Here is a 27,365-nt window from a genome sequence, read left to right as displayed (position 1 = left end):
CCTTGAGGCTGGGATCCCTCGCTGAGTTCGAGGGAAAAACCGACCCTGGAGGGTAAACAAAGAAGAAGAAGTATTTCCGCTAGTACCTATGTAAACAAGCGAATCTCTTATTTGTGCATTGTTAAGGTGTTGTTAAACATCTGGACATCAGATTAAGTGTTAGTTATTATCTCTGTAACCGTTACAATTCCGCATGCATTCCTGCGATGTCAGCAGAGAACAGTAAAGTTGCAGAGCCTTCTGTGCGGAAGAAACTCCGGTTCGTAGGCTCCAAAAATCTATGATACCGTCTTTAGGAACCCATTTTTCCACTAAATGTGTGGCTAAGGAGAATGGGCGTGGATTGCGGAAGCCGTACAGACAGCATTACAAGGAGGGGCGGCGTAGGACAGCATGTTCTACTGCAACGAGTGTCCAGGACATCTATGGTTATGATTTGAGAAATGCTTCGTGGAGTTCGACAAAAGACAGAAGTAACTAAGTGACTCCAAACAATGCCACATCTACCTGTGTTTGTTGCAGCGCACTGTTACTGGCTATTATATTGACTATGTACGTTGTACAGTGGTTGTTCACACAGCAATAATAAAGATTTTGTACATACCACTTTTTGTAAAAAAAAATGTTCAAAAACTGATTTATTTGTTGTAGGAAAGTAGTTGTTCAATATCCACAGTCGAACAAGACATTCTTTCTTTCATTTCACATCATTACCCATCATGACGCACATACTGCTTCAAACGGCACCGGAAACGAAAAACTCAGCAGTAGAGCTGCTGATGCACCGTATGGCTTCTATGCACAAAAATACTATTGAAATATTTTTAAAAACAATCTAAATTGTAAAAGGACGCAGGTATAAACTCCGTTAATCAAAAATAGTATTACGGTACCACGGTAACGTTTACCGATATTCGAGCGGCCGTGAACGTGTTATGTTCAGTGATGAGAAAAGCACAAGAAAAGGTAAAAACAAAAAAAACCATGGCCCAATAGCCCCGGAGGGCCTTGGCCTACTAAGCGACCGCTGCTCAGCCCGAAGGTCTGCAGATTACGAGGTGTCGTGTGGTCAGCAGGACGAGTCCTCTTGGCCATGATTCTTGGCTTTCTTGACCGGGGCCGCCATATCACCGACAGATACCTCCTCAGTTGTAATCACGCAGGCTGAGTGGACCTCGCACCAGCCCTCAGATTAAGGTAAAAATCCCTGACCTGGCCGAGAATCGAACCCCGGGCCTCCGGATAAGAGGGAGACACGCTACACCTGGACCACGGGGCCAGCTACAAGGAAAAGGTAACTAGGCTGAATTATAGTTACTTGAGAAACATTTTACTCAATTACAATTATCACATAGAGATGCAATTATACCAAAGAAAAGGGTATTTTGTGTTGATTTTTCAGCATAGACACATTAAGTGGCCATCATCACTAAGTGAAACCAAACATGGTACCTACCTTGGAACTTTCAGATTGAATGAGAATCCACAGCCTGTTTACAGTCATTCGACCAGGTCAGGAATGGAATAAATGAAGCTCCATCTAGCGACGAGGATAGGAACTGTGCCGGCTTCCGAAGCCTGTCGCACTCCTCTGGGGCAATGATTAATGACCGACATATGAAATGATACTGGAAAGTGAAGTGTTTCTGGAATGAAAGATGATAGCGAAAACCTGAGTACCCGGAGAAAAAAAAATCTGCCTCCACTTCGTCCAGCACAAATGCCACATGGATTGACCGGGATTTGAACCACGAAACCAAGCGGTGAGAGGCCAGCGCGCTCCCCCCTGAGCCACGGAGGCTTTCGACTTTCAGAATATATTTTTCCTATTTCTTTAGTGACTTATCACATTTAAAATTATTTGCCATTGACTTCACCAAATAATTGGTTCTTGAATTTCTCGTCACTAACCGTCGACCTCTTCGAGAAAAGTATAAATAGTTGTATTTGCTGAAACAAAACCACATTAAGGAATACCTTTGTTTAATTTGAAGAATTTGTAGGATAAATTTGATGACAACGGAACAACATTTTCTTCGTAATGAAAAGGTAAGTAAGTGTTTCATCCAGCACTGGTGAAGTAGAACTGCTGTAGTAGAACTTCAAATGTAAATCAACTTCCCGTTTCTGCTTCCATGCGATGTATATCACTCACTGAAACGTAACGATTAGAATTTTATTTCAAGAAGTATATTAAGAATAAAAATTATACTTTTTACAAAGTAGCGATTACAAGTTAATAAAAAATATATTCGTTACAACTAGTTGGATTTTTTTTTTTTTTTTTTTTTTGCTATTTGCTTTACGTCGCACCGACACAGATATGTCTTATGACGACGATGGAATGGGAAAGGCCTAGGAAGTGGAAGGAAGCGGCCGTGGCCTTAATTAAGGTACAGCCCCGGCATTTGCCTGGTGTGAAAATGGGAAACCACGGAAAACCATCTTCAGGGCTGCCGACAGTGGGGCTCGAACCTACGATCTCCCGATTACTGGATACTGGCCGCACTTAAGCGACTGCAGCTATCAAGCTCGGTTGCTTTTTTTTTTCAATTGCTTCCCAACTCTGATAATGTTCCTACAATCAGAACCAATAATTACATACATACATACATTATCATTATAGACTGCTATGCCTTTCAGCGTTCAGTCTGCAAGCCTCTGAGAATTTACTAAACTTCGCCACAGTCCTCGATTTGCAACTAGTGTTGTGGCCTCGTTTAGTTCTATACCTCTTATCTTTAAATCGTTAGAAACACAGTCTAACCATCGTCGTCTTGGTCTCCCTCTACTTCTCTTACCCTCCATAACAGAGTCCATTATTCTCCTAGGTAACCTATCCTCCTCCATTCGCCTCACATGACCCCACCACCGAAGCTGGTTTATGCGTACAGCTTCATCCATCGAGTTCATTCCTAAATTAGCCTTTATCTCCTCATTCCGAGTTCCCCCCTGCCATTGTTCCCACCTGTTTGTACCAATTGTAATTGTAATTAATATATACATAGGTAATTGATCTCACTTGACTAGATATTGCTGTTAGAATCGTGAATTAAACATCTTTCACTGTTTCCCACATTATAAATAAACGAACTCCCAGGCCTTAAAGTTTCAACAAAACACGTTTGCGCTCACTGTTAAAGTAGAAGAATTCAAATTAACCACAAAGAATGCATGCGTTCAACCAAACGAAATACCCTTGGCCTAGTGTTTCATGATTTCCTTCATCTTTACAAAAAAAAATCACAATCAAAAGTCTAATTAAGTTTTCTCAAATCGTATGAATAGTATAATTATTACTGCTCATCAGATGAATGTACAACAGTCCCGCAAGTTGATCGACGCAGTAGTTTTTTTTAGATAATTTACCTTGTTCGTATGATAATGTAAGTTGAGGGAAGTCTCAACATTCCAAACACTCCGTTTCCTAACAACACTTTTTTGGTACCTGTTTAACGTCGCACTAGCAACATCCACGGTTTTTGGCAACGGAGGGATGGAAGAAGACTAGGATTGTGAAGGTAGCATCCATGTATTTAATTAAGGTACAGTGTAATTCGAACCCACTACCTTCTGAATGCAAGCTGACAGCTGCTCGACCCTAACCGCACGGCCAATTCGTTCGATTCCTAACGACTAACGACATGGAATCTCAATGACCGACATATATTCAAAAATTGATCGAACATTTTTCAAAATCCGTACAATTCTGTCACAAATCTAGACTGTCCACCACAAGAGTCAGTCACTGTGTTGTTTGAAATGCCTTACCTGATATCTTCGAGAAGGTCACACTCATGCTGGTTCTTGGATTGTAGTTTGGCCACCTGCTCCGAGTGAAGAGTCTTGAGGAACTTCGTGTAGGTCCCCTGAAACACAACGCATATAACACTATTAGAAATGTACAACATGATATTGCATGACTGAAATTAAAATCTAACCAATCTTTGCAAGTTATAAATCGCATTCCGTATTGACGGTTATCACTTTACAAAATATTTTTTTAAATCCTCCTTATCAATACAAATCAACTCATCTGTTAGATGAAGCAAAGTCTATACATGTTTCAGCCTAATCTCAAGGCCATCTTCAGTAGCAGAACAGTAATTACATAATACACAAACAAATTAAAAATCGTAATGAAGTGACAATGATCATGATTAGTGAGTTAAAAAAACATATTGAGGTATTAAGTCCTCTCGTCTAATAGATCGTTCTTGAATTGTCAATTAAAACTGCTGACTGTTAAAATGAAGACACTGTGCTGAGGAGTGTAGTGAGACCGTCAATACTATGGGTTAAAACGTGTCTAACATTTGTAAACAAAAGTTGTCGTCTCGAATGGAGATGACCTTGTCAGTCTCAAGTCACATTGTCACTTGCCAATTGCCAATCTCCATTCGAGACGACAACTTTTGTTTACAAATGTTAGACACGTATTAACCCATAGTATTGACGGTCTCACTACACTCCTCAGCACAGTGTCTTCATTTTAACAGTCAGCAGTTTTAATTGACAATTCAAGAACGATCTATTAGACGAGAGGACTTTATACCTCAATATGTTTTTTTAATTCACTAATCATGATCATTGTCATTTCATTACGATTTTTAATTTGTTTGTGTATTATGTAATTACTGTTCTGCTATTGAAGATGGCCTTGAGATTAGGCTGAAACATGTTTAGACTTTGCTTCATCTAACAGATGAGTTGATTTGTATTGATAAGGAGGATTTTTTAATATTTTCTTTTGTAGAGTGATAACCAATCTTACTGAAAAAGCTTAGATATGATATCCTTCTACATCAGCTAAACATATTGGGCTTGACCATAAAGATGTCATCATCACCAAGAATTTGTATTACAACCAACCACCTTACATCAACTGGGTAGACACGTTACTGACGAGATCGTAATACACACGCACACACAATTTGTTTTACGTCGCACCGACACACATAGGTCTTATGGCGACGATGGGATAGGAAAGGCCTAGAAGTGGGAAGAAAGCGGCCGTGGCCTTAATTAAGGTACAGCCCCAGCATTTTCCCGGTGTGAAAATGGGAAACAACTCCTAGGCTTTTCCTATCCCATCGTCGCCATAAGACCTATCTGTGTCGGTGCGACGTAAAGCCCATAGCAAAAAAATGGGAAACCACGGAAAACCATCTTCAGGCCTGCCGACAGTACCCCTCGAACCCACTATCTCCCGGATGCAAGTGTGCAGCTGCGCGCTGCTAACCGCACGGCCAACTCGCCCGGTAGATCGTGATACACTCTGAACCCGTTTTACGAATTGCCGTGATGAAGTTCTTAAATTAATCAGGCTAAGTGGCTCAGGGGGTTGAGGCGCTGGCCTTCTGACCCCAACTTCGCAGGTTTGATCCTGGTTCAGTCCGGTGGTATTTGAAGATGCTTAAATACGTCAACCTTGTGTCGGTAGATTTACTGGGACGTAAAAGAACTCCTGTGGAGATAAATTCCGGCACCTCGGTGTCTCCGAAAACCGTAAACATAGATAGTGGGACGTAAAGCCAATATTATTATTATTATTATTATTATTATTATTATTATTATTATATAAATATCTCTGGTAGATGACAGTCATGAGGTATTTTTATTGTAACTTCCGATCCGGTGCAGATATCAAGAAAATTATTTCACTGCAAGACAGAACAAATCTATTACAAAATTACATTTCTTAAATTTTTGCTGAATAATGTTGTGCTGATGGATAATACATGTATAGCTCCATTTAAAAATAACGAACTTTATATCAAAATCTCCGTTATTAATAATTCCGTAGGAAACGCAAGTATATTATTTCACTCTGCGAGCCCCATGACACAATTTAAGAATAAGGAGATAGAATTGTACACCATTAATTTTTTTCTCAGAAATGATTTGATAGGAAAAAGAAGTGACTGTGACCTTAAATAAGATTTGCCTGGTATAAAAATGGAAAACAATGGAATATAATATTCAGAGTTGCTGATGGTAGGGTTTGAACCTACCATCTTTCGAATGCAAGGTAACAGCTGCATGACCCGGACCACAGAGCAGCCCACTTGGTATATCTGATCTGAAGAACTTTAATGAGAGCATTCTAATGGACTCATCTATATATACAAAATAACTTGTCCTGACTGACTGACTGACTGATTCATCATCGCCGAGCCAAAACTACTGGACATAAAGAAATGAAATTTTGGGGATACATTCATACTAAGATGTAGGTGCTCGCTAAGAGAGGATTTTTTGGATATTCCGTCGCTAAGGGGGTGAAAAGCGGGGGTGAAATTTTAAAATGAGTGTATCTATATCTCAAAACTTTAAAAGATGTGAAAATTGGTATACAGAATCTTCATTAAAAATAAAGAAACACGTATTTTTTTGCTTTCGGAAAATCCCAATAGGAGGGGTGAAACAGGGGTTGAATGCCTTTAATGAGGATACGTAAATCTCAGAAATTGAAGATATTACAGACCTGAAAATTGGTGTTTGGGATATCCTTTAAAAATAAAGAAACACGTATTTTTTTGTTTTTGGAAAATCCAAATAAGGGGGAGGTGAAAAGGGGATGAATTTTTAAAATGAGTGTATATATATCTCAAAACTTTTAAAGTTTATAGATGTAAAAATTGGTATTTAGAATCTCCTTTAAAAATAAAGAAACACGTATATTTTTGTTTTCGGAAAATCCCAGTAGGAAGGGTGGAAAAGGGTGAAAAATAAGGGGTTGAATGCCTTTAATGAGGCTACTTATATTTCAGAACCTGAAGATATTACAGACCTGGTTTTTCGTATTTGGGATCTACTTTAAAAATAAAGAAACAGGTATTTTTTTCTTTTTTGGAAAATCTAAATAATGGGAAGTGAAAGGGGGGGGGTGAATTTTTAAAATGAGTGTATATACATCTTAAAATTTTAAAAGTTTACAGATAACTGGTATTTAGAATCTCCTTTAAAAATAAAGAAACATGTATTTTTTGTTTTCGGAAAATACAATAGGAGGGGTGAAACAGGGGTTGAATGTCTTTAATGAGGATACTTAAATTTCAGAAACTGAAGATATTACAGACCTGAAAATTGGTATTTGGGATCTCCTTTAAAAATAAAGAAACGTTGTTTTGCTTTTGGAAAATCCAAATAGTGGGGGGTGGGGGTGAAAAGGTGTTGGATTTTTTAAATGAGTGTATCTACATCTCAAAACTTTAAAAGTTTGCACATGTAAAAATTGATATTTAGAATGTGTTTTAAAAATAAAGGAACACTTACTTTTTTGTTTTCTGTAAATCCCAATAAGTTAGGAGGGGTTAAAAGGGTGAATAATGGGTTGAATGCCTTTAATGACGATAGATATATCTCAGAAACTGAAGATATTACAGAACTGAAAATTTTTATATGGGATCTCCTTTAAAAATAAGGAAACATGTATTTTTTTGTTTTTGGAAAGTCCAATTAATGGCGGTTAAACGGGAGTGACAAATTGGAGTGAATTTTTTTGAAGGACTACATCTACAGAATATCTGTGAAACGTAGAATGTTACAGACGTAAAAAGTGGTATTTGGAATCTCCTGTAAATGTAAAGAAACATAGGTGATTTGTTTTTGGAAACTCCTCTTAAGGGGAACTAAAAAAGGGGTGAAATTTTAAAATGAGAATTTATACAGTATATCTCAAAAAACTTAACATGTTACAGAAGAAGAAAAATGGTATTTTTATCTCTATTAAAAATAAAGAAACGTGTATTTTTAGTTTTCGGAAATACCACTTGGGTGGACCGGGCGGGGGTTAAAGTGACTGAAAATGGTGTTGAATTCTTTTAATTAGGCTACTGTTATCTCAAAAATGTAGATGTTACAAACGTGAAATTTGATATTTGGAATCTGCTTTAAAAGTAAAGAAACACCTATTCTCGGAGAAACCAATGAATGGGGGGGGGGAGGTGAAAGAATTTAAAATTAATTGACTTAATTGTATCAGAATACTTACAACTAATAAAAACTAAAGATGTTAGGGCCTACAGACGTGAAAATTGGTATTTGGTTCTCCTTTAAAAACGAAGAAAAACCCGTTTTGGTGGAGAGAATCATCTTGGGGGACGGGAGTGAAAAGGAATTGAATTCCTTTCATGAGGACACATAAATCAAAAACTGAAGAAGTTAGAGTCGTGATAATTGCTATTTAGAAGATCCTTTGCTATTAAAGAAACAAGTATTTTTTGCCGGAAAATTCACTTGGGTGGGGGGAGGAGTGTGAAAGTGAATAATGTGAATTATTTTTATCTAAAAACTAAAGGTGATAGACGTGAACATTGGTGTTTGGAATCTCCTTTAAACATAAAGAAACACGCCTTCTTTTAGTTTTTTTTGGGCGGGGGGGGGGGGTAAATAAACTTAACGGCGGTGGGGTGTAAAAGGAGGTGAGACCAATTGATTTTACTGTTCATAATGTATTTATAAGGAGCCTCCGTTGCTCAGGCGGCATCGCCACGGCCTCTCACAGCTGGGTTCCGTGGTTCAAATCCCGGTCTCTCCATGTGACATTCGTGCTGGACAAAACGGAGACGGGACAGGTTTTTCTCGGGATACTCCGGGTTTCCCTGTCATCATTCATTCCAGCAACACTGTCCAATATAATTTCATTTCATTTGTCATTCATTAATCATTGCTCCAGAGGAGTGCGACAGGTTTCGGCAGCCGGCACAATTCCTATTGTCGCCGCTAGATGGGGCGCTTTATTCATTCCATTCCTGACCCTGTCGAAAGACTGGGAACAGTCTGTAGATTTTCGATGTACTTATTCTGATCATAAATCGATCATTTTTAATCTTTCCTGAGTTCGTTTTCAAGAGCCATCTTTTCCTTCGGAGAACGTTCTTGGATTACAGTAGATTCTCCTGGCATATAAATAAAAATTTAAGCACGTTTGAAATAAACAACAGGAATGAGATTGACCGTCCAATTGTTCACCTCTATAATAAGGTCAATAATGCACGGAAGTATGTCATTCGTATCGCCAGAAATCCCGCACACTTGCCTACGCGCGACAATGGTGCTGGTCACATTCACAACAATGACAATGGCAGCACATGTAATTTACCGCCAAGTAACGGTCTTGCATCTTGCTGTGGGGTCCAGAACATATAATAATAATAATAATAATAATAATAATAATAATAATAATAATAATAATAATAATAATAATAATAATAATAATAATAATAATGTCTGGACCGTCGTCAAATGTGCGGACCGCGCTGGAAACGGGTCCTGGACGGGTAATGACTAAGAATGCAGTCCGGCGGCGGGTTCAGTATCGCCAAGGCACCCAAGACGACACCACGCTGGATCTCCTGAAGGATTTGATCCATATTAAAAATGCTTATACGAAAAGTTGGCAAAGATTTAGGGACCCAACTGACCGGGTGGAATACCTAGACCTAACCCGGGAAGTACGAAATCGATTGCTGGAAAGAAAGATTAAAAAATGGGAGGAAACTTGCCGTAATCTATTAGAAAACAAATCAGATCGCGAATTTTGGCGGATTCTCTCAGAAAACGAGTCAGATCGCGAATTTCGGCGGATTATATATAAAAAATAAGCATTCAATTCTAAATTTCAGTATAATACCGTAGCGAAGCACGGGTATCTTGTTAGTCTATATATATATATAACATTGGATGTTGGTATGTTTGAAGCTAATAGACTCAAAAACTACTAGACCGATTTCGCTGAAATGTTCACAGTTTGTTCTTATTACATCTGAGAGGGGTTATGAAGTGGTTTGAACGAAATGTGATTGGTAGTTCGGCACTAAGGGGTGAAAAATAAAATAGGGGAAGATAAGCAAACCGCGAGACAATTCCGATCAGCGGGTTGCCTACCGAACAGTATGTGAAGATTATGATGTGTTCCTTAAAACTTATTTCTGCTTTTATCAAATAGTGTGGGGGCAGGACACCCCTCCCAGCCCAAGGGGTGAGGATGAAATGTAAAAGTAATCGAAAACGACCGATATTAGTGTCGTATATACTGAGGTAAATAAATGTACACAGGCAGGACAACGTCTGTATATCAACTATATATCAAGGAATATTCTGCAGAAGTCGATCTTCTGGCGTACTCAATAACTTACGCTATTCATCGTAGTAACATCAAGAGGCCGCGCCGAAGACGAGGGATAGGAATATTACTGAAGAGCCCTTCATTACACACCAACTTTGAAGTGACATGTTCATGAGCAAACTTTATAGACTTGAATTAAGTCCCTGCTCTTGTCGGTAATTTAATGCTCATGTTACCTAACAAGATATTAGGGCAACTTGGGTGGCCAGCCCACACTCTTCACACATGACAGTTATTAACTTCATGAAACTATGAACAGATTTCATCAAAAGGTGGTATGGAGAAATTTGTGTAGGAAGCATGGCCAACAAATGGCAAATAAGCTAAAATGGGAAGAACAGCTGATTCAGAAAGTGACAGAACCAATTAGAGGGAAAAATATCCTGGACGTGGTGCTGATAAAACCAGATGAGCTCTATAGAGAAAACGAAGTAATAGATGGTATTAGTGATCACGAAACTGTTTTTGTCGTAGTTAAAAATAAATGTGATAGAAAGGAAGGTTTTAAAAGTAGGACTATTAGGCAGTACCATATGGCTGATAAAGCAGGCATGGCGGTTTTTAAAAAGTAATTATGACCGGTGGAAAACGGTGAATAAGAATGCAAACAGACTCTGAGATGGGTTTAAAGAAATTGCTGAGGAACGTGAAAACAGGTTTGTACCTTTAAAGGTGGTAAGGAATTGAAAAGACCCACCTTATTATAATAGAGAAATAAAGAGACTAAGAAGGAGGTGCAGACTGGAAACTAGTTTTTGAAGTAGAATAGGTTTCTTTGGAAGACCGAATTGGCCAAACACGGCTCAGTGACAGATGTATAGGGCATCTGTGTAGTTAATGTAATTTCGTGTGGCTATGTCTAGCCGAGTGCAGCCCTTGTAAGGCAGACCCTCCGATGAGGGTGGGCGGCATCTGCCATTTGAAGGTAACTGCGTGTTATTGTGGTGGAGGATAGTGTTATGTGTCGTGTGTGAGTTGCAGGGATGTTGGGGACAGCACAAACACCCAGCCCCCGGACCATTAGAATTAACCAATTAAGGTTAAAATCCCCGACCCGGCCGGGAATCGAACCCGGGACCCTCTGAACCGAAGGCCAGTACGCTGACCATTCGGCCAACGAGTCGGACATCTGTGTAGTAAGTCGTGATCATAGTTACCATAAATATTTAATAGTATAAGTCGGGTTGACTGGTTCAGACGGTTGAGGCGTTGGCCTTCCTACCCCAAGTTGGCAGGTTCGATCCTGGCTCAGTCCAGTGTTATCTAAAAGGTGCTCAAGTGCGCCAGCCTCGTGTTGGTAGATTTACTGGCACGTAAAAGAACTTCTGTGCGACAAAATTCCAGCCCTTCGGCGTCTCCAAAAACCGTCAAAAGCAGTTAGTGATACGTAATACACAATAACATTAGTAGTAGTAGCAATAGTATTTGTCGTTTAGGCCTACTGAGGACTACGGGGCTCGTATTTTCTCGTCACTCGAGCCTCCTGTTTCCTCCTGTTCCAGTACACCTTCATTTTCTGGCTGTTAGCCAGATTTCTTTCCTCCGTCCACATAAATCTGCAGGTCTCTGTGTTCTTCCTACTCATAAGTGACGGGAAAATTCCCCGCTGGATGACTTGTCGAAACTGTGGGTGGTCATGTATGGACTTATGGAGGATCCCCAGTTCCAGATCCGACTTAACCGAAGAAATCCTCTTGTTCCTGAAGGCCTTCCCTCTACCTGCCATAGCAAAGATCCTGTTGGTAAGTCTGCAGGGGTTCATGCGGGTTAGGTGCCTTTAGAAGACCAGGCGCCTTTTCCTTTTACAAGTAATGATGTCTTCCTGATGTTTGTATTGATCATCGTTGTGCCGAATTCCGTAGGTGCCTGCCTCTTCTCTTGCAGGTCCCAGTATTCTTCTCAGGGTCTTCCTTCTAGTTGTTATTATTATTATTATTATTATTATTATTATTATTATTATTATTATTATTAACTTCAGAGTGTGAGAAACATATTTATAAGTATTTTATATGATTCCTTTTACCTATTGTCTATATTTGAACACTGTTAGGGCAAATCACAACTGTGTATTAGAAAAAGTAGTAATACTAGTTATAAGCAGAGTCGGGAATTTTGACCATCGCTGGTTAATTTCGCTGGCACGGAGGCTGGGTGTATGTGTCGTCTTCATCACCATTTCGTCTTCATCATGGCGCACAGGTTGCCAACGGACGTCAAATCAAAAGACCTGCACCTGGCGAGTCGAACATGTCCTCGGACACTCCCGGCACTAAAAGCCATACGCCATTTCATTTCACTATTTATAAAAAGTCAATCATCATTTATCTGTATTTAGTGCTGTCGCCCAGGTGGCAGATTCCCTATTAGTTTTTACATAGTATTTTCTTAAATAATTTTAGAGAAGTTGAAAATTTATCGAAAATTACCCTTGATAAATTATTCCAATGCCTAATACACCTTCTTATAAATGAATATTTATCCCAATTTGTCCTCTTGAATTCGAACTGTATTTTCAAGAGCTCCACTCAAGCTTGTTCGTTTACTAATGTCATTCACGCCCATCTTTCCACTGAGAGCTCGGAACGTACCGCTTAGTCGCGTAGCTCGTCTCCTTACTCCCAAGTCTTCCCAGCCCAAAGTTTACAACCTTCTTTCAACACTACTCTATTGTCGGAAATCACACGGAATAAATCGTGCTACTTTCCTTCGGATCTTTTCCAGTTTTCATATCAAGTTCTCCTGACGTGCGTCCCATACAGTGGAACCACACTCTAATTGGGGTCTTACCACAGACTTATATGCCTTCTCCTTTACAACCTTACTATAACCCCAAGCAGCCTCATAACCATACCAAGAGATATGTAACCTTTGTTTACTATCTCGTCAATATGATAACCCCTATGAAGATCTTTTTTTTATATTAAGACCTCAGTACTTACAGTGAAGCCCGTTAGCTACTTTCACCCCATCAGCACAGCATAAGCCAGTGGACATTTACGATCTGTAATTATACGCAGTAATATGATTTGCTTGTTCTGAAATGGGTCCCTCGTGCTGTGTATCGGGTTGTAAATCAAACTACGGCAATGTCTCTAACGATTCCTAAAGGGAAAAATCATTAACAGAAAAGTGGATTAGGAATATATATCGTGATAATTTTGCCAATGGTAAAACAGTCAATAGTAAAATAAGTTTGTGGCTCGGGGAAGGCGTTTTTCCAATTCTAAATTTCGTGTTTCTCGAATAAATACAAATCTAAGTAATGATGCTTACCCAGTCATTTTCCCTAATAAACCACCATATCTAAAAATGAGGCTTAACAAAGAAAAGAAAGATCCTGAAGTTCGCGTGCAGAAGATATTACAAGAAGATAAGGAGAATTTTCATTAATGGTATGAACAGGATACTATCGCAAAGTTTGACTCCTTCATAACTGAAATTAAGGATAGACAGATAAGTGTATTTTACAAGAATCTGTGTTTGTCTGCTGAAAAGTTTGGCTAGATCTTGAATTGTAACGGAGAGAAGCTAGAGAATTTGGTGACTTGTCTTGCCAATTAAATGAAACTGTATCTCTCCCCAAAAGAGTAACTGCATTGATAAATGTTAGAAAATAGGGGTTGCTGCTCGTTGCTGATATGAATGTAGAGAGGCCTGGAAAGATACAACTTGCATTAGAACTTGGAGCTTGCTTTTGCTTGTAAAATTATTTGTTCAGCATATCTTTTAATATGGAGTGCAAGTCTTTGTTACTCTCGTCTAGGAGCTTATCTACTTGAGAACCTGGCACAAAGAATAAAAACCCACTGAGGAACTTGGAGTCAAAGTAAACAAACGGAAGGAAATAAAACTCAGCAGCTAGTAAATCATATTAATTCATTATTGGAGCCGATGACGTAGATGTTAGGCCCATTGTCGTCATCATCAACATCAAAATAATTGCTTTTTCTGTAGCATTTGCATCAATTTCCCTTGGCTAGAGATGGGTCTAGCCTGATTATCTCCATTCATCTTCAGACCTTAATTCTATTCATTCCAGGAATATCCCAGTGCCCATTTTATGCGACTAAAGAAATTGGAATATTTCGCAACTTCATTTATATTTAAACATTCAAAATAATGTCACAAAAATTATTTTAACAGTTTTTCATGCACGTCTATCCAGAAAAGTAAACTGACGAGAGAATTTTGTTATCTGACTAAGTGAAATGTCTAAATAATCAGCTCCTTCTCCTTAGCAACCTGCTTAGTACAGAATGTATTGCGGGTTAGGGTAAGCCTCCGCCTGTAATTATTGGAGTGATTAAAATACCTCGGATTTGTAGGTGGTACTAGGTTAGAATGCAAAGTAATTTCGTTTGTAGGAAATGTCATGCAACCCGTTGTACCACAATGTAGGAAGAGTAGCATAAATTCAGGGAGTTCTATAGGCTGTACCCCTAATTTCTATGCAAATCTCATAGCATAACCGTTGCACAATGTAGGGTATACTTGTTACTGGCTTAAGTAAGTTTGCATTCTAACCTATCAGCACCTAATAATCCGGACTCTAGTGATTATTTAGTAATTTGATTTTAGGATTACTCAACGTTGGCTGAACTTAAAGACCTATCAATATCTCGTCACCCGCAGGTAACTCCAGAGAAAATAAAACAAAAGTGAATCAAATTGGTACAGTAGAACGGACAGATGGATTTGCCAAAGCTGTTTTTAGTAAACTTTTAATATATAGAAGATAAGCTCAATAAGTAGGCCTACGTCCATAAGAAGGGCACGACATATGAGAAAGGAAGGTGTTTTATGAAGAAGCATAAACAGAACGCTTCATGGGAGGTTTAGATTATTGTACGCTCATACGTCTAGTGTATAGTGACCGGAGTCATACACCTTTTCACTGAAGTAAATATGCCTAAATAGTATCGGCAAATTTTGGATAGAAGTCGGTACGCAGAAAAAGTAACACGACTTCTATTAAATGAGCCTAAGAGGAAAAAAGAAATGGTTTATTTAATATTTCTCAGTGTTTGGCACACCTTAAAGCTACGTGAGGAAATCATTCAACCTCCGTGGCAGTAATAAACCAAAAATCTCAAATTCAACTGAATTACCCAGGTTTTCTGATCTTCAAAAGGAGCTTCTCTATTCTGATTCCTCATGCAAATGACACCACGAACAGAGTTCATAAAGTAAATTCTATAAAAAGAAATACGCATAAATGGATGTCGTCTTTTATTCAAGTCCTTCTCTTCGTGGATATTCACAAATGTCATGGGAGCGACTTGAAAGTGAGCGGTGAGTCTAGGGACCAGCAAGCTGTTTTCCGAGAGAGCACATCCCCGAGGCTCATGGTCCAATGAGAATACTCACCCACACGGCTATCAAACATTTTAACGAAGTTGGTAAACAATGTGGTCTTGCGGCTGACAACCACCATCAACTGAATATGGAGTTTGTAACAAACTAGTAGAAGCATTAGTTTTGCTTTCATCATACCCAGAAGGAGAGCAGATTTAAATACTGACTGAATCAAAACTACAGCCGTTTACACTCTAAGACAGTGATTTCCAAACTGCAATTGGTTTTGTTTTTTTTTTTGTTTTGTTTTTCTTTTGCTAGTTGTTTTACGTCACACCGACACAGATAGGTCTTACGGCGACGATGGGACAGGAAAGGGCTAGGAGTGGGAAGGAAGCGGCCGTGGCCTTAATTAAGGTACAGCCCTAGCATTTGCTTGGTGTGAAAATGGGGAAACCGCAGAAAACCATTTTCAGGGCTGCCGACAGTGGGGTTCGAGCCTACAATCTCCCAAATACTGGATACTGGCCGCACTTAACCGACTGCAGCTATCTAGCTCGGTCAATTGGGGTTTCTTGTATGAGAGATTTGCAGGAGATGCACAGACAAATTGGTCAAAACAGGAAGGAAATGTGTGTCTTGATGAATAAAGAAGTTATATCCATACTTTAATCACACGTCCAAAAGAAATTTTCCTGGTGAGCACATATTGTAGGGTTTGATTTGGTGTCTTCCTTCTGTTCATTCTCCTAGCATGTCGCTTCCAGTTTTGTTTCTGAGTGCTTAGGTGCTTGTTTAATGCAAAGCAAATTGCTCTGCTTTAAAAAACCAGGTAAATTACAGTAAGTGTAAATAATTTAGTTCATACATTTATTCAGACTAGTACTTTAGATTTGAAGGGGCAGCTTGACATTGACGTTTTATTGATTATTTTTATGCTAGGGCTTGAAAGAAAGTAATGCCAACACTGCCGCTACTTTGCGGCACAGCTTGGAGCGGTTAAATAGCCATCACACACCTTTAAAGATGGGTTTATAAATTAAATTTACTCGACCTCTATGACCCCACTGAGTTAAGGTACAATATTGGTTTTTCACACAAACAAAAAATATTTGAAATATCTTCTGAAAATCAGCTACCATGGTTTAATGGCTCTGATAAATTTTCAGTAAAGAGCTCCCTGGAGGTGTCCTCTGTACGAGTAAAAGAGCTCTCATCTTGGGAGTGTAGGCTGGCCACCACGAAGCTCATGACAGACTGAAAATACTTCCACTTACATGTGCCATACTTTTTACTTTTATCATTTCTCTCCTAGCTCCCTTGGTCATCTCTTATTCTCTTCCAATTCAGACAGTATTTTTGCTTCCTTGGACTGGGATGTCTTATTTCCATTTCCTCGATGGTCTCCCCCGCCCCTCTTGTTGATATTCTATTCCTTCGAAAGGTTGGACCTCGTCCAGTTTTCCTCCGATTAGTGTTAGTATAGGATTATTTCCCAGTTGTACTTCCTCTTAAGACAATAATCACCACCACCTTCTTAGTATAAATCGGCTTTCCACTATCGTATACGTATAGTCTACTTTCCACACTCTCAAAGTAACTACTGATTACTTAGAGAATATGCTTGATTGTAAAGGATTGTAAAGGAACTATATTACAATTGAGTGTGATTTAAAATAAATTCACGTCGACAGACTTAAATTTTAATTAGATATTTTAACACTGAAAATAGTTAAAGAAGGAGGAAAAGGTAGTAAAGATATTTACTGAATAATGCCACAAAAATTCGTGGTCATATTACATAGAATGAATAAATACAATTTGAATGTTACTAGTATATACTGTAGCAGTGGCATGGTAATCTGAATTTCTTTTTACTTTTCCCAAGGTGGATAGAGAATTTGTATCACTCTGTACGATAAATAAAATACCAAGGCCATGCTAATTTGGTATACTAATCTGTGATAAGCCACTAAATTTAAATGCCTCTTTCCTTCCCATTAGATAAAGCTTTGTATAAATAAAAGCACACTAATCAGCATATGGTGTAAACAAACCTCCCTCTGACACTCGCCGTCTGACAATAGATTTACTAACTTTGTCGTCAATTTACTGCTATTCGTATGAAAGGAAGGTAATTTGCTTACTATAACTGTATATTTAACATTTTTTCAACTACTGTATCTTTTCCGGTTGTCCTGAAAAGGGATTATTTAACCCTTCACTTCTCCCGCAGAGTTTTGTCTTGCCAGTTATCGCGTGAGGTAAAATATTACCCCATTATTTCGTGAAAATTTATCATAACGTAAAACTAAAATGATGCTGTTTTCATTATGTTTCTGAATAAGGGCCCTATAAATGAAGAAAACGCCATTGAAATAACTCCTAGTATTTCCATTTAAAATACACCATACAGAAAACATGTATCTTACATAACATCAAGGCAGATGAATACCGTCCATAACAACGCTTGAGTTCATGCAGCCGTAAAAACTAGAACTATGAAGATCGATTAAATTTCATTACAGTTTTAACACTGAAGTTTCGTCTGTTTTACCCATTTTTGGTTTTCAGGTTGAGGCATTCTGAAATGGTCTTGGAACACAGTACACAAGAGTTTCTGCTTTTGCTGTCCCGAATTCTAGGACATACAGCACATCTTCCAGATGATGCTGGTGTTTTTCTCTTCAAGGATTTCTTCGGACCACCCTGACTTCTTTTGAGCTTGATTTAGCATCTCTGTCTCTCGTAAAACATTTCATTATTCGTATAATGCTTTCATCAATAAAAATTAAACAATGCCATTGGATCCGTAACGTCACGAGTTTTCAGTCTGGAACCAAGCAAGTACGATAAGACTTTGTTGTGAGCATGAGTACTAGTGTTTTATGATACCCTACGATGCTTAAATTAGCCACGCCATCACGCCCATGAATGTAGTAGGTCCTGTTCGATGCGTCGTCATTTTCACGCCCTGATGTAGTGGCACTCTCCTTATTAGGTAAGTAACTAATGTCTTGTTCTGAAAGTGAATCATGCTCTGATGTCTCTGTGGAGTAGCCACGCAAGAAACTCTCCCATACGAATATATATTAAGAAATATTTTGTTATTCACCAGATTCCACTTCCTTGTCTCTTGTGTAACTCAAACTGACAATACATGTCAGAAATGAAGTAAATAAATTATTTGTGTTGGCCCAAATCGACATGTCAAAGAGTGGGCAAATACGTTATCTACTATATCCTGTTAACGTATCAACCCTACGCGGTTTGTTCACTTAGCCTAATGAACACATCGGTCCACCTTTTTAGGAAAGGGAAACTCATAAACATATTGATATCTAATTTTAACCAGTCAATAAGTTAGGCCAGAGGCCAAACACTCTCGATTGTAAGAGATTATAAAAGGACAATGTAGGGGAGGATCGGGAGGTATCGGACGGCGGCTGGTATCGGATAATCACAGATGTCTTTGTTAGCAGCATGTAGCAGAACCTGTTTAGTTACTCACAGGTCCGCCTACAAGTTTGAAGGGTGGGTACATCCTATTCAGTCGAAAGGCAGGGTCGTTTATGAGTGGTGGAGTATTTTCATCCTTTGTGTGATTTTTGGCCGGCACGGATTTATTTTTACCAAGAAGTAGCAGCAACAATGATACATTGCAATGAACTTTAAGTACATTAGCAGAAGCAGTATTCCTTACTCTGTAATATCGCGGGTTTAGAATCAGTTTGTTTTCGAACGTTCTCGTTCAGTTCCTGTTGTGTCTTAAGGGCGGTATCGGACATCATAGGTTGCAGTTCCGTCCAGGTTACTGATAGCACTATCCTTTCTTTTACGTAAACATGGGGAAGATACGAGGATAATGGGAAGAACGCAATATGATATTAGCCGTGAATAGTGTCAGGGACAATAGAATGAGTATTAGAGAGGCCAGTCAAAGGTTCTCTGTTCCACGAAAGCACGTAAAAAGCTGGTAAAGAGATTCCAATAAAAGCACGTACGGCGAACAGTGAGACCTATCAGAGAGAATTCTCAGATGAAGAAGAGAATGACCTGCACATGCACATAAAGGTCCCGACAGCCAGCTCACGCCACTCAACAAAACAGAATTTTTATAACTTGTGTATCAATTTGCTAAGAAATTGAGAGCTGAACATTGCTTTAATATAAATAAAATGATGGCAGGAAAGGCCTTTTTTATGATTTTATGAAGAGGAACCAGGATCTCCGTTTGAGGACGGCTGAGTCTACCAGCTTGCAGCGAGCAGTAGGCTTCAACAAGTAGCAAGTGGACAAATTTTTTGATAAATTAAATGGTCTTATGACTAAATATTTGTTTAGTCCATCAAGATCCTTCAACGCTGATGAGTGTGATATTGGGAAAATGGCTAAACGTTAATGTGTTTGTATTTTGAATGTGAAAAAATCTCTTTTTATTAAAAAAGATTGATCGTCCGATACCACCTTCCATTTTCAAACCTACGAAAGTGTAATGACCTCAGAATTTCTTAATATTGTCCGTGTTTTTAATTGTGATTTAATATATTCTAGTGAGTACGTTAATATAAGATTATAGATGCTTACAAAATGCATTACGTGATTTTTCCCTATTCCATAAAAAAATTATGGCAGAAAAGTTAAACTGTCCGATACCTCCCGACATTCTCCTAATCTATGTAAATTTGTCAGTATATGAGTATCTCGTATGCTGGAGGACTTGACTTCACTACTATTAAATCATCTGTACTTTTCATCTTTAAATAAGTCTTATTATTCAGAAGTTATCAGAGTGCCATAACAGCTGCAAATACGTTTAGTATCACGTACTTGGAACGCTGAATGATACTATCATAATTCTTCGACTTGAAATTTGACATCTTCTATTTCAAATCTTCTATTGGACTCAAGTTGCGACTCAGGTCCGAACCCAAGATACCTTCATTCGGAACATATTTCAAAATTGATTATCGTCACAAGTTCGGCAATGCGACATCTCTATATTTTCCTCTTAACCGTCACCTTCTGGATCCACTGATTCTTCATAAAATAATGTTCCCAACTATATCACGACTTATATTTATTGTTTAAACTCAAGTAACCAGAGGTTCTCATGATAAAAACACACCCAAGAATGGAAATTGACAAACCACGAGTTTGCCAATATAGTATCACCGGTGCTCGCATGGGGCAAGATGTTACACTAGTCAGCTTAGTGAACTTAGTCTCCTCACCGCTGGAAACGTACCGACGTCCGAAGATTTATTACAAACAACTCAGGAGGTGGTACACAGTGCACTTGAAAGGTATACAACAACCCAAATTACAGTTAACAATAGAAAAGAATTGGGAGTTGTTTGCCAAGGGTTGGGGTAATTTATTATCCCAAGCGAGTACTGTAGCGTTGTGACATTAAATCCACTATGGCCCGGTTGTATAAAGACATCTGACCGGAGATCAATTTAGAACCTAGATGAACTGAGTTTACGACTTCGTCGCGTTGTATAAAACTGAACTCGGTTTACACATGTGTAGTCCAAATGTAATTGGAATTCAGAAAAGTGGACGTTGCAACACCGCAAAACAAATGAAATACGAAATAGCTTTGCCCGTTGGATAATACTTAAATGGTGGGACTGACCTGGCCCTGACTATCAACAAATGAAATACGAATTTGCTTTGCCCCTTGGATAATACTTACATGGTGAATTGAGCTAGCCATGACTGTTGACAAATGAAATACGAAGTTGTTTTGCCGCGTGATTGTCGATAATACTGTGATCTCACGAAGTAAACGTGCTTTGTTTTGTAAACTTGAAAAATAATTAAAATAATTAATTAATTAATGAAGTAGTATTATAAAACTGAGTATTAGCAACGTGATTGTATTGCAGTAGGCTATTGTTATATGGTATTCACATTACCTCACTTGCGAAAAAAATTATCCAGCGATCTTTAGCAATACTATTTAACTACTAGCATTCGGCATATTTATAACTCACCTCGCTGTATTTAAGGTATTCTCATGCAGATAAGGTACAAGAAAACACTTCGTCAAGGCTTCAATGTTTAATATGAATGATGATGATCTAGGTTCAAGGAGATTAACCGACGAATATTTGGCAGTCAAATCTGGACTTAGGTCAAGAAGAGATGATCTTAAATTAGCGTTTATACAACGGAAAATCGAAGTTGAACTTGACTGGCGGCCATTTTTCCTCGGTAAACTTAGATCAGATATTTGTATACAATCGGGCCTATAAGGAATATCTCGTATTTAAGTTCTCTTGAAAATCAACACACTATATCAGCATTGAACCGTACAAACTTCAGCATTGGAGGTAATAATTTCAAATTATGTTGGAAAGATCAAGTTTAACCAATATGATTGGATGAAGGATAGTGTCGTTGGGCATGAGTATGTAAAGGATACAGAAATGCACGCAGGAGAGAGATTCATCGCTGCTATTGACGTTAAATGTTAACATTTGTTGTCATTTTATACAGATCACTGACACTGTTGCTTTATTAAACTGGTATTTGTCATTTGCGTTCCACCAAACACTGTATTTGCCAACCGCATATTTCAAATTCAGCTGTAAATTATACAGCTAAAATGTAACAAATCGCAGTCTGCACACGCAATGCTATGTTCTAACAAATAACGGTTAACAATATCTATAAGGTAACTTACATTGGTTTCAAAAGGAAAAAGTGTCAAAGTAATTAACTGAATTTGGAAAAAGAAATGGGAACATAAATTCCGGATGGCCATCGTCAATACCGAGACTAATAATATCTGAAACACATAAAAAGTAAACGTATCTCGTAAAAATATATTTTCCTAGCTCAGTGTTAGATTATTTTACGGACAGTATTTTCAATGCTGACGTCAGTATACCAACGTATAAGCTTATAAGGCCGTGGACCTAGACATCACAATATACATTCACACACAGAAATACCTGGATAACTGTATACACTGTCGGAGAGGGAAATAATGCAACACCCTGAAGGAATGATGAGAGGGAGGTGAAATTTGGCAAGAGAATAATGGTAATGAAATTGCGCACAAATTCTAAGATGCAGAAGTTAAGGCGTACGCCCCAGTAAACACATTAATATTGGGTATAACCACCGTGCGATGCCATGCACGCGCGTATTCTGACATCCATAGTGCCGTACAGAATCTGAACAAAGTGCTGAGGTAGAGCACCCCAAGCCTGTTCCAATTGCATAGCCAACTAATCGAGATTCGTCGCCGGTGTTTAGAGACGGATAATGTATCGTCCAGTCCAATCACACACGTGCTCAATCAGGATCAGGCCTGGTGATCGAGCAGGCCACTGCAGCTGACGAAAAATTTCTAGAGCATGTTGTATGACTTGTGCAGCGTTTGGAAGGGCGTTATCTCCCAGAATAAAACGTCCCTGTGTTGATGGATGAAGAGGAGGTTGGATGGCTTGCTTGTTGCGGCTGACATGGTACCGTTGATGATAGGACGTGTACGACTATTGTATAACACGACTCCCCATACCATAATGCTTGAAGTAGATTCAGTGTGTCTCACAAGAAAACCCTTCCATCTGTAAGTCGCCGATCTGATTGAGAATTTTTACATCGACTTCAGTAGGAATGCTTTATTTAGCCAGAACAAAATTAAATGCCCAGTCGTATATTTAGCTCCTGTTTTGGAATGTCTAAGTTTGCTCATTTAAGCACCACATAGACAGGAGTGAACGGCGGGAAGCAGATAGAGGTGGGGCAGCCGGCCAATTCATGTGTCACGTTCTCACTCTGTCTCGCACACATATTACTTCCCCGACTCTATCAGATGGATTCCTTGTATCAGATGCCTCTCTTCAGGTTACGGCGGACACACATACGTCCATAGCTCATGTCCAGGTTCATCAACAAATATCACATATTGTCATACTGTAGTCCGATTCCCAAAGGACGAGTATTACGTGATGGTGGCACTTGGGTGACTTGCGCTTTAGTTTTGACTTTCTATTCTCGTGAAAAGGATTAGTATGCCAAGAAAATATGACCAATGTTTTATAAGCAGTTCAGTTTCATAATGGCCTGGGAAGTTATGGATTTTCTTATCTTAAAATATCCACCAACTTCGGCCGAGTTTAAACTATGACCTTGGACACAAGAACCTATCATCTCCGACTAGCCTTGCGTTAAATATTAACTATGGTACTTGTGATCAGTTGTTAAATAACCTACAAAATTGACTGTAGACTTTGATTTGCCTTTGTTATTTTTTAATTTACAAAGAATTCCAGGAACGACTCAGAATCAATTGGCTGAGTGCTAGTAGCTCTTCATCAGGCTAGGTTATTGAAGAGAATTGCTACCCCTGAGAGAGGCAATTTTGTTGCAAGGTCTCTTCCATAATTCTTCATGAACGACGGCAGGTTTATTGCTTCCTGTGATGTACCGCCGGCCAGCAGAGCTGTAAGTGACGCGTTCATTTGCCGTTCTATGAAAATAATGAACTGCGAGAGTCATTGCTGTCTAAGCCTCCAGAGCTGAGAAAAGACGCGGAAGGAGACGCGTGCCTAGGCATGGCCAACTGAGATAATACTGTTTACATTCCAACAACGATTACCCGCTCAGAACTTTGAGGAGTTGCATGTTTGTTTTTTCTCAACAATATTAAATGCGCTAGTTGCTAGTAATCCTCGAATCTCATTGCTATAGTAAATCAAAGTGCCCGGCTGAGATTGAAGGCATCTGAGGAAGTGTAATTGCGACAACTCATGCAGTGAGAGAGTCTTGATCATTCCAGAATATACAAAACATGAATCAATCATTGACTTCTGGCTTGCTGCATAACTCCAATGGGACGAAATTTGATCACCACGTCGTCTCCTTATATAGGCTATAAAGAAACGAGTATTATTATTATTATTATTATTATTATTATTATTATTATTATTATTAAAGCGTCTTTATTGTGGCGAAGTTAGGGCTCCCGGCCCTTTCTTACACTTAACCACTTCATGTATATACAATGTAATTTTTACATAAAATTTAAACATATGAAATCTTTACAACCTAAAGTATAACTAAAGCAACTAAAGTATCACTAACTAAACTAAGGTGAGTAAAGTATAACTAAATTATATACAGGAAAACATTGCAATAAACAACCATATTCACTCTCATTCATGCATCCCATTCACACTCAAGAAAGACTGGAAGTGCTTAAAAGATGACGCTGGCAAAGGATTTTAAATTTTGTCTTAGATTTAGCTTCCCTGATGTCATTGGGGAGTTCATTCCACCAGCTCGTGGCGGTGATCGTGAACGATCTGTTGTAGGTTGCGGTTCGATGCACAGGAATTTCTAGCGTACAGCCTGACCGGGTATTGAACAGGTGCAGGGAACTAAGGTAGCGAAATCTGGTGGATAGGTAAGGAAGTTCGGCCAGTATCCAGTATTCGGGAGATAATGGGTTCGAACCCCACTATTGGCAGTCCCGAAGATGGTTTTCCGTGATTTCCCATTTTCACACCAGGCAAATGCTGGGGCTGTACCTTAATTAAGGCCATGGCCGCTTCCTTCCCACTCCTAGCCCTTTCCTCTCCCATCGTCGCCATAAGACCTATTTGTGTCGGTGCTACATAAAACACTTGTAAAATAAAGAAACGAGTGGGCAAAAATTCATGCATGTATTCCTCATATGTAGAGGAGACAACATGGCTTCGGATATGCCTGGTCGCCACATTATTTGGCTTGCAGGTAAGATCAGTGTGCATTGCAGAACCTGCCATTGCTGGAAGAGAATATGAGACAATGTGTTATATGCTTTTGTTTGCTTGTCTGCCCCTTACTCCCGTTTCTTGACACTGGGTCGGGGATGAGGTGATATTTACGGCCGGATTCCCTTCCTGACACCAACATTATTTGAGGGCTTAATGAAGATGAAATGAATTAAGGTGAATGAAAGTAATCATTGTGCCATCGGGATATTTCCCAATTGCGATATATTTGTTGATAATAATAATAATAGTAATAATAATAATAATAATAATAATAATAACAAAATATCTATATCTCTGAATGCAAAAATCAAACACTATTGCACTGTCATCCTGCCTGAGGCTCTATATGCAGCGGAATGTCTCGCCATGAACAAAAAAGGCATGATGGAGAAAGTGGAGGCCAAGGAAAGAAATATTTGGAAAAAAATCTTAGGTCCAGTCAAAGACAACGGCGAGTTTAGGAGGCGACACAACCAAGAGTTGTACTCGCATGTGGAGAAAATAACCGATGTGATGCGAAAAAGGAGGATTACTTTTTATGGACACATGGCCCGGATGAATGCAACACGGTTAACCAACCGCATTTTCACTTTCCTCCAAGAGAAAAAAAGGCAAAGGGGGCATGGTTCAGTGAGGTACAGAAAGATCTGCAGGAGATTGGGATCTCATTTGAAGATATCCAGTAGCGTGTCCCACTTAAGAAAAAACTTCAAGAACATCAGAGTTTCCAACCAAAGCCGAAGATGAAAACTGGAAAGGCATGGACGAAAGATCGAAAGGAGCAACACCGTGTACGAATGAAGGAATACTGGACCAACATTACAGCTCAAGGGAAACAGTTGAAATGACGTGGTCCTTAGTTGGCCGAAACGAATTAATAATAATAATAATAATAATAATAATGATGATGATGATAATAAATTTGGCAACGAAATGGAAGGAGTCGGCTGTCGCCTGTGAATAGGAACTTTCCCGTTATTTGCCTAGAAGAGAAAATGGTAAACCACCGAAAACCATTCTCAAGACAGTCAACGGTGGGGTTCGAGCCCACGCGTATACAGAATGCAGAGCTTTGGCTCCATGGCCATAGCGCGTTAATACGCGCGGCCACTGAACTCGGTATGTGTTGTATGTATATGAAGATATTGATTAAGACGAACACAAATACTCAGTCCCCGAGCTAGAGAAATGTACCAAAGTGAAAATCCCCGAACCGACCGAGGATGGAACCCGAGTCCCTCTTAACCGAGGGCCAGTACGCTCACCGCTCAGCCAAGGAGCCGAAATAATAATAACTTCGTGTGGTATTTCCAAGCCGGATTCAGCCCTTATAAGGCAGATCCTCCAATGAGGGTGGCCGGTGTCTGCCGTGTGTGTCAAACTGCGCCTTATTATGATGGAAGATGTGTGATACGTGAGTTGCAGGTATGATGGGGATATTACAAACACCCAGTCCCCAAACTAAGGGAATTAATCATTTACGATTAAAATCCCACGACTAAAGCGGGAATTGAAAGCAGTGCCGTGAGGCCCGAAATCCAAAACACTGCCCACTCACCCATAGATAGATGATGAGCCCGGATGTTTAGGCTACAATAAGTTAAAATGCAAACGTGCTAAATCAAATAACAATACTCTACCCGAGCAACAGTTCTACTATGATTTGCATAAACAGTGGGGTCACGGCCTATTAGAACCCCTAATATTTATGTTACTCTCGCTACACTATTGAAGAGATGGTAGGCGATAGTTCCTACCAGGTAAGTTGGTTCGAATCCTAACCTATTACAGCCTAAAATCCGGACACTGATGGTGGTGGTGGTGATGATGATGATGATGATGATGATAAGGTAATTACTGATTTTACTTGCCTACTTTTTACGGTTTTCCAACATACTGAAGTGCCAGAATAATTTTCATCAAATATCTTGGAAAATCTACCAACATGACTGGCATATCTGAGCACCTTATAATACATTACTGAGCCGGAATCGAATCAATAACTTTGAACCCATGAAGTCACCGCTCTACCGCCTGAGCCACTGAGCTCGTATTTGTTAAAACACACTATTTGACACCCACCATTATGAACATGTGAATTACGTGAGAAACATTCACGCCAATAAGCATTATTAGAGCATGTGTTTAAGCCATTTTTC

General features: G+C 39.1%; 1 protein-coding gene across 1 annotated transcript in view; it reads right to left on the bottom strand.

The window, feature by feature from the left end:
* Positions 1-27,365, bottom strand: part of nwk (nervous wreck) — a 1,047,247-nt gene that overhangs the window by 689,101 nt on the left and 330,781 nt on the right. Inside the window, exon 2 of the mRNA XM_068227774.1 lies at positions 3,772-3,869. Within this exon, the coding sequence (XP_068083875.1) occupies positions 3,772-3,869 (98 nt within the window). The remainder of the gene's footprint in view (positions 1-3,771; positions 3,870-27,365) is intronic.

The sequence above is a fragment of the Anabrus simplex genome, chromosome 5, assembly GCF_040414725.1.
Source record: "Anabrus simplex isolate iqAnaSimp1 chromosome 5, ASM4041472v1, whole genome shotgun sequence".
Taxonomy (NCBI): Eukaryota; Metazoa; Arthropoda; class Insecta; order Orthoptera; family Tettigoniidae; genus Anabrus; species Anabrus simplex.
This window is presented reverse-complemented; position numbering and strand designations above follow the sequence as displayed.